Raw genomic sequence first — 11836 nt, 5'->3', positions numbered from 1 at the left:
TGTGTTATAGCTTATTACTACCACATTTATTTGTTTATATTAGAATCTGTTATAATTCCTATTCCCATATCCAAAGTTGCCACACTAATAATCAATGGGATCCTTCCCGGACATCTTGGAGACTGGGCACTTTGTTGGGCTGGTAGAAGCTCAAGAGAGCATCCATGTCCTTTTCTGTCATCTCTACGAGATCCTCCAATGACCAAGACTCGCAGACCGTCGACATCCTAGAGAGAGTTAGCAGTAGACGATAATATGCTCTTCCGCGCATACCATTTCATTCGTTTCGGTCCTTCCTCGGCATTTGGCGCGACCGTTCTCAGCTTCTTGCGTAGACGGCCGACATTCTCGATAGCAGCCCCCGTGTTCTGAGGCAGCGTATTGGCAATCTTCTTGCGGACGATACTGGCCAGCTTGGGCCCATTGCCGTTGGTGCTAACCATGATCTGCAGCGGCCCATCGCGGTGCACGCTGCCGAAGAAGAAATCGCACTCTGGCGGCACGTCTGCAATGTTGGCTGGTATACGGCGTTCCTTGCACAGCTTCCACACCTGGGTGGAGGCTTCTGGGTCGTCAATGGCGCACAACACCATGTCGGCGCCATCGAGGTCCTGGGGCTCAAAGACGCGGTCGACATGCGACACCTGATTCTGGGCCACGCGGTAGGCGACTTCTTCGTTCAGCCCGGTCTGGGGGCACACGACGGTGACTCTGGCATCGGCATTGAGGGCGTGCAGGATGCGGCCTGCTGCGACCTGTCAATTGATAGACGTTAGCATGGTGAAATATATATTATTTCAACTGCACGCGGGGAAACCCCACTTCGCCGCCTCCGACTACGACAACGTGCTTGTTCCTGGTCTGCCAGGCCACAATCAGGGATCCTCCGCCTTGGACTTCCGGGAATTTATGAGACATTCCGGGCACGACAGGGGAGTTGAGCTGGTTGTCATTGTTGTTCAGCATCAGCTTCAGTGTTGAGGGAGGAAGCTCCGATGTCCGGCTTGAGAGAGTGGGACCGCCGCCGTGCACGGACCAGCTCCTTCACACTCATTTTTTTCGGCTCTGCTCGTGCTTCCTTCTTCTTCTTCCTCTCCGCTCTTTCTCGCAGACTCGCTTCAACATCATTATTTGAACGATGCTCTCGACCCTCTCGGCCCAGCTTCTGTTTCCCCAATTCGTCCCCTCTTCATGAACGGCCGACTACGAACTGGCGGATCTTGAAGTCTATTAGTCTCTCATCGTCATCGTCATCATCATGCGAGGCGTCCAGATATTCTCGGGCACAGCCCACCCAACCCTCGCCGAGTCCATCTGCGAGCGGTTGGGAGCTGTGACTGCGCCGGCTGAACTTCGAAAGTTTAGCAACGGCGAGACGCTGGTCAACATCGGCGTATCCGTGCGCAATAAAGATGTCTACATTGTGCAGAGTGGTAGCAGCAAGATCAACGATAGCCTCATGGAGCTTCTGATCATGATCTCTGCCTGCAAGGGTGGATCAGCCAAGTCGATTACCGGTATGGCCCTCTTTGCACGCTTACAATGAAGACGCAAATACTTATCTGTTGACTGCAGCTGTTATGCCGTATGCTTGATTTTGATTTTACCCTCGCAATGCTGAACGCTCGCTCACTTTCCCTTCCCCCCAAGTTACTTCCCTTATTCCCGACAGTCGAAAAAGAAGAGCCACCGCGGCTCCATTACTGCTCGGATGATTGCCAACCTGCTTAGCATTGCTGGTGTTGACCACGTGATCACACTGGACTTGCATGTATGTGCTGCCGAAACCATAGCAAGTCAGTCAAACTCACGAGTATATAATTAGGCTTCCCAAATGCAAGGCTTCTTTGGCAAACCTGTCGACAACCTATTCGCAGAACCATTGATTGCACGGTGGATTAAAATGAACGTGCCTGAGTGGAAAACGGCAGTGGTTGTGAGCAAGAATGCGGGCGGCACAAAGAGAGTCACTTCTCTGGCGGACACGCTGAAGCTCAACTTTGGTATTGTCACGACCGACCGACGCAGACAACCCAAGGTCAATATCTCTCTAAGTGAGAGTACAATCTTCTTTGACACGATTGAGAGAGGTAACGCGGCAGTGAGCCGAGCAGACCTAGCAGCGGCGAGTCACGAAAGTGCTATTGATGACTTCTTTCTGTCACGATCAGCAGACACATTACGCCCAGAGACTCCGCCGTCTGCGCGGCGCCCGTCTGAACTGGAGGCGGCCAACGATACCACGGACGAGCGGGCTCGTGAAGTCATCACTGGACGCCTGGTGCAAGGTCATCTGGTTGATGACGACTATTCCGAGGACACGACACAAGAGGGGACTCCGGTTCCTCCGGCTGGTTCGGAGAGCGGTGACAGTGAAAGAGTCGTCGACCCGATGTCGTCGTCGATATTTTCCCTGCATTCCCTGCAGCCCGATCATGCGTTGGGTGGCACATATGACGCAGAGGAATCAGACGAGGACGAGTCCCATCCACATATCACCGAAGAGCGGACGATTACTCTTGTTGGCGACGTCAAGGACAAACCCGTTTTCATAGTGGATGACATGATCGACCGGAGTGGATCATGGGTAGCTGCAGCCGAAACGGTTGTCAGAAAGGGTGGCGCTAAGAAGGTTTATTGCATTGCTACACACGGGCTGTTTGGCGAGAACTCACTGGAAGATATGGAGCGGTGTACTGCGATTGACCATATCATTGTGACCAACTCTTTTCCAATCCCGGCTGAATTGATGCGGCAGTCCAAGAAGTTGATTGTCATTGACGTTTCAACGCTCCTTTCGGAAAGCATTCGGCGTCACCATTACGGCGAAAGGTTCGTTTATTGAAATTGGTTGGAATTGTTTAAAATTTCATGCTAACAGTTGTCTAGTATTTCTGCGCTCTTCCAACTAGCCGACTAGAGCTGGTGAAATGATGTTATGATTGCTATGATGAGGTATGAGGGCAATTTGCTACCGGACAGACTGCTTCAGCACAGTCTCGTGTATTAACTGTAGATATCTGTATTGCATAGTTCTGGCAACTACTTTTTTTTTTTTTTTTTTTTTCTCTTTCTCTTTTATCAAACCAACGATGCAGGACCACTATGGGTCCTGCAGGAGCATCTTGCGAATCGAGTATTCGATTTTTATCACAAGCGTGTTCTTAACGGAGCGTTGGCAGAGCAGAAGACGGGCGATGGTGTTCTGGCAGTTTTCTGACAGACTCCTTTGCCTTGAGGAACGAAGGCATCGCTTTCGGATAGCCACTTGTGGCCGTGGAAGCGATGCAAGAGAACTCTTCGGACATACCTAGTTTATTGGGTGATATCGTAGATTTCAAAACATTATGACTTATCCCGAGTGACTACCGCTCCATGTTACATGTACACCTTGACTTCCATAGACTTGTACAGTCCGCGATGCCACGTTTCTAGCCGCACAACAGTTCTGTTGCACACCTAGGTCAGATCATGATATACTCGCAAGCCAGAGATCCGATTCGGCATGTCCATAGCACCATCCCGGATCCCCGCCGCGGGGTGACACGGTGTCGGGGGTGATTCCTAAAGTGATCAATATCTGGATGGGCTGAGCGTTTTTGGGTAGTGTTTTCGAATTGTTGTTTAGGAGATCTCATCTCGTTGTTGTCGTACTCAGAGTCTAGACTAATGCCGACATGGATTAATAATAGTAGAGATACATCATACAAGCAAGTATGTAGCCGGCAAACGCCCACATGTCTGACGGTTCCTGGTTGGCACGATTTCAAACAGGACTGGGCTTGGTCAAACGGTGTCGGACATGTGGCAGTGAAAATAGTGTACGGGCAGGTACATGTTCTGTACATCTGTTGATGTTATTGAGGAAAACATTTAAAACATTGATTTCAAAAGGCGGTATACATTTTAAAGAATTATCATGCACGGGTAGTTGTTGAAATTGTTGATATGCGCCAAGAGTTGGTAAAAAAAAAAGGTCACCTGAGCACTTGCCTATATAAACAACATTTGGAAATCGTCTGGGCCCGTCAATCATTTTTGTACGTGTGGGTTGTTTGGTTTGTTTGGGGGAATTGTTTCACGATCTAAAAGTACCCGCGACGGAGATATCCGGACTTGCATCGATAATAATGCTGCATTGTTAGAGTTGAAGAAAAGACAAAAAGAGAGAAAAAAATAAAAAAATAAAATACCCAAAGCAGGTACATATTCCTGTCGGATACATAATAATAGTACTAATAAATACTAGCCAACCGCTGATCGGTAACACAAATACTTCATGCTTGTATAGACTGGTTGTAGAGCAAATAGCCCAAAAAAAGCCAAACACAGTTGGGAAAAAAAAAAAAAAAAAAAAAAAAAAAAAAAAAAAGAATGCTTTCTCTCTTGGGAACTTGATCCGGTCTTTCTTTTTCCTCACCGCTGCAAGGTCAGTGCTATTTTCATGGTCTCATGGTCATGAGCAAATGTCGGGAATGCTGCATGCTCATCAGTCTAGTCAACAGGACAGGAGTCGGTGTGCGGTTTTCAAGGAACTTAGTGATGCCATTCATGGATGGCTGGCTGATAGAGAGTTACAGAATAGCAATCGCTTCTTTTCACTCACTTTCTTTCTTTATTTTTGGTTTTACTTTCATACTTGTCATATCGAGTTTGACTAGATTGGCCACGTTGTCTTTCCACTTCTAGTAATCAATCTCACTGAGGATCAAGTGGCTCTAACAACCTGAAATGATATCAAGCCAGCCACAGGCTCTGCATGCAGTGATGAGTAGGCGGGTTGCAGCTGCATAGTACAGGGTACTCCTTAGTTATATGAGCAGGTCAGAGCGCAGACAGGCAGGGGATGCGGTGGAGCCACTAATTAGTGGCGCACGTACGACGGAGCATTATAGTGCTGTCCACAGACAGGTGCGTCTTTCATTGCGAGAATAGTCTAGATCTGGAACTATTATCTGATGCGTCGTCAGAGATTCGGGGGCTGGCTTCTGTAAAGGGTATGAAACACGCTAATCATTGTGTCAGAGTGCAACAAGTATATACGGAGTCTGGCCGGTCGCAAACAGTATTTACTAAATAATGAAGTATTCACGATAATAATGATATTCAGTGGTTTGCATTGTTTCAACTTTGTATTTGTTTGCATGTAAATGATCATACAAACAGAATACCTTCCTGATGCTTGGCCGTTGGGCCGTCGTTGTACCTCCTGTTGTGCGACGTAACTTTCTAGAGGTAGAAAATGCTCGCACTGCAGATGGTAGCGATAGGCCGTAATTGTAAAATTGACAAATAAAAGCCGAGAGAGAGAAAAAAAAATCAAATAAATAAGAGGTATTCTAATATTGTCAATAGTAAAAGGGAAAAAAAGGAACAGGCCGATCTAGAACAAAACACAGACCTATTAGTTTCTAGCCGGACATCTTGAAAACGGGGATGGTGGCGCCTGCAGATCGATGTGACTCCATAGTGAAAATATCCGGCAAAGTATATGACTCTGTACTCTTATTATGGCCATAGGAATAGACATGTCAATCAGACGCGCCAATGGCCGGATAGCAATCGCCGGCAGATTACTCCGAGTACGTCCGCGAATGGCGTTGGGTGGCTATCAGGTGATGTTGGATAGACAAAAGCGATGGCGAGCGAGCAAAGTTAATTTGATGCTAGTCGTGATCAGCCGCAAAGTGTGAGCAGGATCTACATTCGAGAGCGTCAGCAAGGTGATACAAACCTTTCCAATGTTGGATGCAGTTGTTTTAGAGCTGGACATGCCAGGTATAGCACATATGACTGGTACACCGCGGAGAGAGAGGCCAGACATTTAAAACAGGCTAATAATACTCACAGCCCTGTCAAGCATTCCGACTGAGGACTCAAGTTATGGCATATAATACTATTACCTATCAGAGCAAAGTGGGCCGCACCCTGGCTAGGGTGATCGGAACCGCATCCCCGGGAAACTCTTTTTTGGGACTGCCGGAAATCCGGGTTGCGCGGTGTTATTGGGCAGGGCAAAAGCCACTACTGCATGCTAGACCATTCGTGATGCTAGCACTGCCCAGCAGTGGTAACACTAACAACTATATGGACTATACTAACTTACCAAGTAGTTGGTCGTAGTAAAGAAGTTAAGTTCCCCGTAGCCAGTCTAACCGTATCCGGAGCGTTCGCGGATCCACCGCACATTGCGCTAGTACTAGCTTGTCACTAGTGGCAACCCATAGTGGAGCACATGCAGCCAATGGAAATTCCGTAACGACGGGCTAGACCGCTTTGGGCGGCACGGCGAACCGAGCGTCACGCGCCCCACCGGAATCCGGCGCATCGATTGGACCCGGGGCTGTGGTACCACCCAGACGATTTCCGGCGATTCATTCAGCATCCCTTCCCTAGTTAGTACTTGCTACTTATAGTGTACTTCTGGGTACTTGCTGTATTAATAGCTTCTCGTCACCTTTTTGGGTCAAATGCGGATGCATTATTCAACCGTTTTCTGTCCGCCTGTCTGTCGTCTGCCTGTCCATCGCCAGTCCTGGGCGAGATGCCACCCTCGTCGTCCTCCTCCCTTCCCTAACCTGGTTTCCACACCTGAGACGCCGTGATCCGTGCTGACCGTCCCAATCGGATCGGGACCGGGAAGCTTGTCTGTCCACTTGTGCGAGCTTTTTCTTTTTTGCTTCGGTGGCTCTTCTAGTTTGGTCCGCCTGTGACTCGGACTGCGTCGTTTGTGTCGTTGTCTGTGTCTGTTTCGGTTTCTGTTTCTGTTCCTGTGCCTCTGTGTCCACTGTCCAGTTGGGGCAAGCAGACTGGGCAGAACAGGGTAGGCCAGGTCTATAAATTAGCGTTGTCCATTCTTCAAACCTTCAATCCGCCAGCCTCAGTCTTCCGATCTCAAAAGTCAACTAGTAGGTTCAATGCTGATGACCTTTCCCTCACGCAGACCTTACTGACTACTCTAGCCTCTTCACCCTCATCTACCATCTCAACCTGTATGTCAACTCCAGATGCTTATACATGTGTATGTGTATGGTAAATGAAGCTTACACTAGCAGACAGAACCACGATCAACCACACAAAATGGCCAACCAATGCTCCGGTCATGTGTTCGCCATTGTGCAGGGCACCAACGGCAACATCCTGACCTGGCGCTGCTCCGACTGCAACTCGGGTCCCTTTGTGGCCATCTGGCGCTGCAAGATCTGCGGCTACAACCGGTGCAACAACTGCCATTCTGCCAAGTCGTAGATGACCGACGGGTGTGTCATGCCAGTCAGCTTTTGAGTAGGATTCTGCTAACTGTCTGTCAGATCTTGTACCATGTTGTCTCGATTTCCAGTTCACCTATGGTCCTCTCAGCCGGCGCACATTATTATGAGCCCAGCATGCATTTGCCTTTTTTCCGCCTTTTGTTAGCAAGATTGCACGACGGCTCTACTCCTAAGCAACCTAATAATAATACTTCACGACATGCCGCGACGACACAACATGGGAGGCGTTTGCTCTAAAAGGTTGCGGTCCATTTAGGGTTTTGGTGTATTTACTTTATTCATGCTTCCTTTCTCTTTTTTCTTCACTGCCTTATAATTCCGCGCGGATACCTTTTCCAGGCGTTTTTATAGGATGAGTTTGTGAGTGACTTTTAGACGGCATCTCAGCTTGGCCATGTTGCATATTTCGGGAACACCAAAAGTCTTGCCTGTATTATTGTTATTTTTTATTTGTGATGTCTGGGCTACAGAATGAGATGACATTTTACTGTTTGTTGACATGTATGACGTAATAGCCCGAACCATCATTAATATTAATATTATCAGACAACTTGCACCAATCACAAATGCGCCTTCACATTAATTGCAATCATTTGCGATTATTTGCAATTAACCCGATCAATGCAGCTGATTGGCGCCGGGGCACGTGTGCGGGCCGACCAAGGCATGATGGATGACGTAGGTGCCGGGAGTCTCGACCCTGGCACATGCCCGCAACCTCGAGTCGTCCTCCTTTCTTTTCTCCTCTGCATCTTCCTCTTGCTTTCTGTCGGCATCCCCAAAAAAAGAACAGAATAAACCCGTCGTCATGTCTTATGCTCAAGCTGCTGCCCAGGGACCACCTCAGTCGCCACAAGAGGTAAGCTCATCCTTTTCTTTTGACGACCGCCCAAGCTAACACTCCACTAGGCGTAGGTACACGCGTATATTCAAACACACTCTCAGCTAACTCTTCAGTCGTGCCCCTGCTCCTCCAGAGATCGAAAAGACCGAGTCCATCAGCACGGCGTCCCTCGTCGATGTCGACGCTCCCTCAGTGCAGTCTGTTCACTCCGACTTCCGCGAGCAGGAAGTGAAGACCACCACGCAGGCTGAGCGGCTCGAGCGCGAGGCCGAAGAGGCCACCGCCCGCTCCAAGGCTGCTGCCAGCAAGAAAGCAACGGCCAAGGCCCAGGGCATTAGCAAGAATGCAGACAACCCGGTCTATATCGGAAACGCCGTCATTGCTGCTGCCGTCGGTGCTGGCCTTGGTTACGGCGCGTACCGAAAGCACACTAATGGCAAGCTTTCTTGGGAGGTTGCTGGTATCTGGGCGGGCGCTGTTGGTCTTTTTGCCGGTGTTGACTACTTTGTTAGCAAGTATGTTTTTTCTTCCTTCCTCTATTCGTGAGCAGTGGCACTAACGTTTCCAGATGGCTCATCCAAAACAAGTACCCCAACAAGGATTAAACTGGAAGCTGAAAGATTGGGTTATAATTACATGTTGCCTGATTTCGATCGTCAAGCTTGGTCTGTACTGGTGTTGTTGGGAGTTCTCTCCTCTCTTTGCTCTCCTCTCATTTGCGCGGGGGATTTTTGCCTATTATACCATCTTGTAGATTAATAGCGATTCCGTTGCCGTGAATTAATGTCATTCGAAAAGAATATCTTTTTTTATTATCCAGTGTATCGAATCTGTCGACGTGTGGTCTGTAGAACTCTAGTAAATAGTGAAGGCGGTGAATGGCGTCATTATTTCGGCTTTCGACATGTGTCCTTCGGCCCACCGGACAGGCTGCAACCACGCCGCTACGCTCAATCAGCCTTTTCATACTTTCATATCTGTTGTCGATTAATTGGAAACAAGTCTAGTTTTTGCCATACTATACTCACACACTGCAAGGCGAAGCGTGGACAGCATGGTGCGTCCCCAAACACTCAACAAAGCACAAGGTCAACTAACAGATGAATAGAATTCGCTATTTAACTCTGCTCTGAAGCAGTCCTCCTCGATACGTCGCGATCTTGACATCTTTGCCGAGTCGCCTTCTACTACACCGCCCGCGCTACAGGGTACGTTTACGTTTGCTTTTCCTGCGAGTGAATAGCATAGTTAAAAGGTTGTTTGCAGGACAAATATCGGCTTCCCTCGCCTCGTTTTCGCGCACGATAGACGACTACTCGGGCCTCGCAAAGAGCGAGCTCATCCCAGAGAAAAAGGAAAAAGCGATTGAACGAGAAAAGAATTTCCGCACTGCGCTTTCGGACTACCGGCAACAGTTTGAGCGGCTGCGCAAAGAGCGAGAAGAAGCTGTGCGAACATCAAAGTTCCTCGTTTTTTCTAGTTTCAAATACTAATAAGAGATGCATAGGTATCGGTCACGAATCGCAGTGAGCTCTTCGGCCGCCGTCCACACAATGCCACCACGCCAGAGAACCCCTATGCCGACTCGGCGCTGCCCCGATCCTCAGCATTCGGCGCCGGAAACGCCTCGGGCTCGTCGGGCGGTGGACTGAGTTTTGGCGCAGGCCCAGGAAACACAGATCGCGAGTCGCATGCGTTGCGAGAACAGTCCTTTTTCACGCAGACAAACACTCAACTAGACGAGTTCCTAGACCGCGGACGTGCCGTGCTCAACGACCTCGGCCAGCAGCGGGATATGCTCAAGAACACTCAGCGCAGGCTGTACAGCGTTGGAAACACGCTCGGCATCAGCGGCGATACTATTCGAATGGTCGAGCGCCGGGCAAAGGAGGACAAGTGGATATTCTGGGGCGGAGTGGTGGTGTTCTTTTTGTTTTGCTGGCTCGTGCTGCACTTTCTCCGGTCATAGGCGGTCAAAGAACGTTTACCGATTGTCTTTTTCAGTATTATTCAAGCGTTCAGCAGGCGTTGTATATCGGTTGTTTTTGTGTGATGTTACCGGGTGAACGGCGTTGGTCGCGAATACCACTACTACGTAGAGAGCCGTGCAATCTTTGCCGGGTGATAAGTTATAACTGCTGTATATTTATTTCACTTATAAATTGCCAATAATAAACAGGAATTAACTTCTTCAGTGTTAACACATGCGAGCCGTCTGACCGAGCCGGATCACACACTATGCGGCCACGGAGCCCATCGGGAAGCACGGGACTAGCGACTAGCTCGTTCTCGTCGTGCTCGGAACTGCTTCTTGCAACTTTGCTCCAGCAAAACTTCTCACTCCAACCTCTGCCATCCCCCTCTGTGTTTATACCCTCTCATCTCTCCACCACAAAAGTCTGTCACCATGTTCGCTGCTCGCCAGTCCTTCGGTCTCTTCCAGAAGCGCGCCTTCTCCGCCTCTGCTAGCAATGTGCGCTTTCCCCTGCTTGCTTACCGCTCAATCAGCTAACCCGAGAGAAAATCTATAGGCCTCCAAGGTCGCCGTTCTCGGTGCTGGTGGTGGCATTGGCCAGCCTCTCTCTTTGTTGATGAAGCTGAACCCCCGCGTCACCCAGCTGGCTCTGTACGATATCCGCGGTGGCCCTGGTAAGCCCTTTGGCTCCCTGCTCGTCTCGACTGCGTTAACTGACAATTGAATGTGCCAGGTGTTGCCGCTGATCTCAGCCACATCAACACCAACAGCACCGTCACTGGCTATGACCCTACTCCCACCGGCCTCAAGGATGCTCTTGCCGGCTCCGAGATCGTCCTCATCCCTGCCGGTGTTCCCCGCAAGCCTGGCATGACCCGTGACGGTGAGCAGAATTGCAATTGACTCGGCGTGTTTTGTAGCTGACAGAGAGAAAAAAAAAGATCTTTTCAACACCAATGCCTCGATCGTTCGTGACCTCGCCAAGGCTGCTGCCGAGGCTGCCCCTAACGCCAACATCCTGGTCATCGCCAACCCTGTACGTCTACTCGAGTATACTAGGCAAATTCAAGCGCTGACACAAACAGGTCAACTCTACCGTCCCCATTGTTGCCGAGGTCTTCAAGTCCAAGGGTGTCTACAACCCCAAGCGCCTGTTCGGTGTCACCACCCTCGACGTCGTCCGCGCTTCTCGCTTCATCTCCCAGGTCAAGACCACCGACCCTGCCAACGAGGAGGTCCCCGTTGTCGGCGGCCACTCCGGTGTGACCATCGTCCCTCTTCTGTCGCAGTCCAACCACGCCGACATTGAGGGCGAGGCCCGTGACGCTCTCGTCAACCGCATTCAGTTCGGTGGTGACGAGGTTGTCAAGGCCAAGGACGGTGCTGGCTCTGCCACTCTCTCCATGGCCTTTGCCGGTGCCCGCTTCGCCGAGTCGCTGCTCAAGGCTTCCCAGGGTGTCAAGGGCGTTGTCGAGCCCACTTTCGTCGACAGCCCTCTGTACAAGGACCAGGGCGTTGACTTCTTCGCTTCCCGCGTCGAGCTCGGCCCCAACGGTGTCGAGACGATCAATCCCGTCGGCAAGGTCTCTGCCTACGAGGAGAAGCTCCTGGGCGCTGCCCTCGAGGACCTCAAGAAGAACATCAAGAAGGGTGTTGACTTTGTCAAGGCCAACCCTTAGATTTGCTAGACACCATTCCTGTTCTATAATTTTGTAAGACCACTACTAAATAACGAGGTTTCCTTTG

At 49.9% G+C, this 11836-nt stretch overlaps 5 protein-coding genes across 5 annotated transcripts; 3 read left to right on the top strand and 2 right to left on the bottom strand.

Annotated features, from left to right (window-relative positions):
- Positions 1 to 91: 91 nt before the first annotated feature.
- On the bottom strand, positions 92 to 918 carry TRUGW13939_06971 (uncharacterized protein; the record flags this gene model as incomplete). The annotated part of the gene is made up of 3 exons (XM_035490113.1): positions 92 to 227; positions 274 to 755; positions 823 to 918. The coding sequence occupies 3 exons, from the start codon at positions 916 to 918 to the stop codon at positions 92 to 94; spliced, it is 714 nt and encodes a 237-aa protein (XP_035346006.1).
- A 340-nt stretch (positions 919 to 1258) lies between these two features.
- TRUGW13939_06970 (uncharacterized protein) lies at positions 1259 to 2920 on the top strand (the record flags this gene model as incomplete). Its single annotated transcript, XM_035490112.1, has 5 exons — positions 1259 to 1517; positions 1576 to 1585; positions 1651 to 1771; positions 1826 to 2832; positions 2890 to 2920. The coding sequence occupies 5 exons, from the start codon at positions 1259 to 1261 to the stop codon at positions 2918 to 2920; spliced, it is 1428 nt and encodes a 475-aa protein (XP_035346005.1).
- A 3773-nt stretch (positions 2921 to 6693) lies between these two features.
- On the bottom strand, positions 6694 to 7391 carry TRUGW13939_06969 (uncharacterized protein; the record flags this gene model as incomplete). Its single annotated transcript, XM_035490111.1, has 4 exons — positions 6694 to 6834; positions 6946 to 6990; positions 7048 to 7303; positions 7369 to 7391. 4 exons carry the CDS (start codon positions 7389 to 7391, stop codon positions 6694 to 6696), a joined length of 465 nt encoding a protein of 154 aa, XP_035346004.1.
- TRUGW13939_06968 (uncharacterized protein) lies at positions 7081 to 10084 on the top strand (the record flags this gene model as incomplete). The annotated part of the gene is made up of 6 exons (XM_035490110.1): positions 7081 to 7217; positions 8229 to 8657; positions 9154 to 9172; positions 9224 to 9323; positions 9382 to 9563; positions 9623 to 10084. The coding sequence occupies 6 exons, from the start codon at positions 7081 to 7083 to the stop codon at positions 10082 to 10084; spliced, it is 1329 nt and encodes a 442-aa protein (XP_035346003.1).
- Positions 10085 to 10522: 438 nt separating this feature from the next.
- On the top strand, positions 10523 to 11769 carry TRUGW13939_06967 (uncharacterized protein; the record flags this gene model as incomplete). Its single annotated transcript, XM_035490109.1, has 5 exons — positions 10523 to 10588; positions 10647 to 10764; positions 10824 to 10973; positions 11032 to 11126; positions 11176 to 11769. The coding sequence occupies 5 exons, from the start codon at positions 10523 to 10525 to the stop codon at positions 11767 to 11769; spliced, it is 1023 nt and encodes a 340-aa protein (XP_035346002.1).
- Between the last annotated feature and the right edge of the window lie 67 nt (positions 11770 to 11836).

Source organism: Talaromyces rugulosus, chromosome IV, assembly GCF_013368755.1.
Source record: "Talaromyces rugulosus chromosome IV, complete sequence".
NCBI classification, from domain to species: Eukaryota; Fungi; Ascomycota; class Eurotiomycetes; order Eurotiales; family Trichocomaceae; genus Talaromyces; species Talaromyces rugulosus.
Note: the sequence above shows the minus strand (reverse complement) of the source record. Positions and strands in the feature narration are given on the sequence as shown.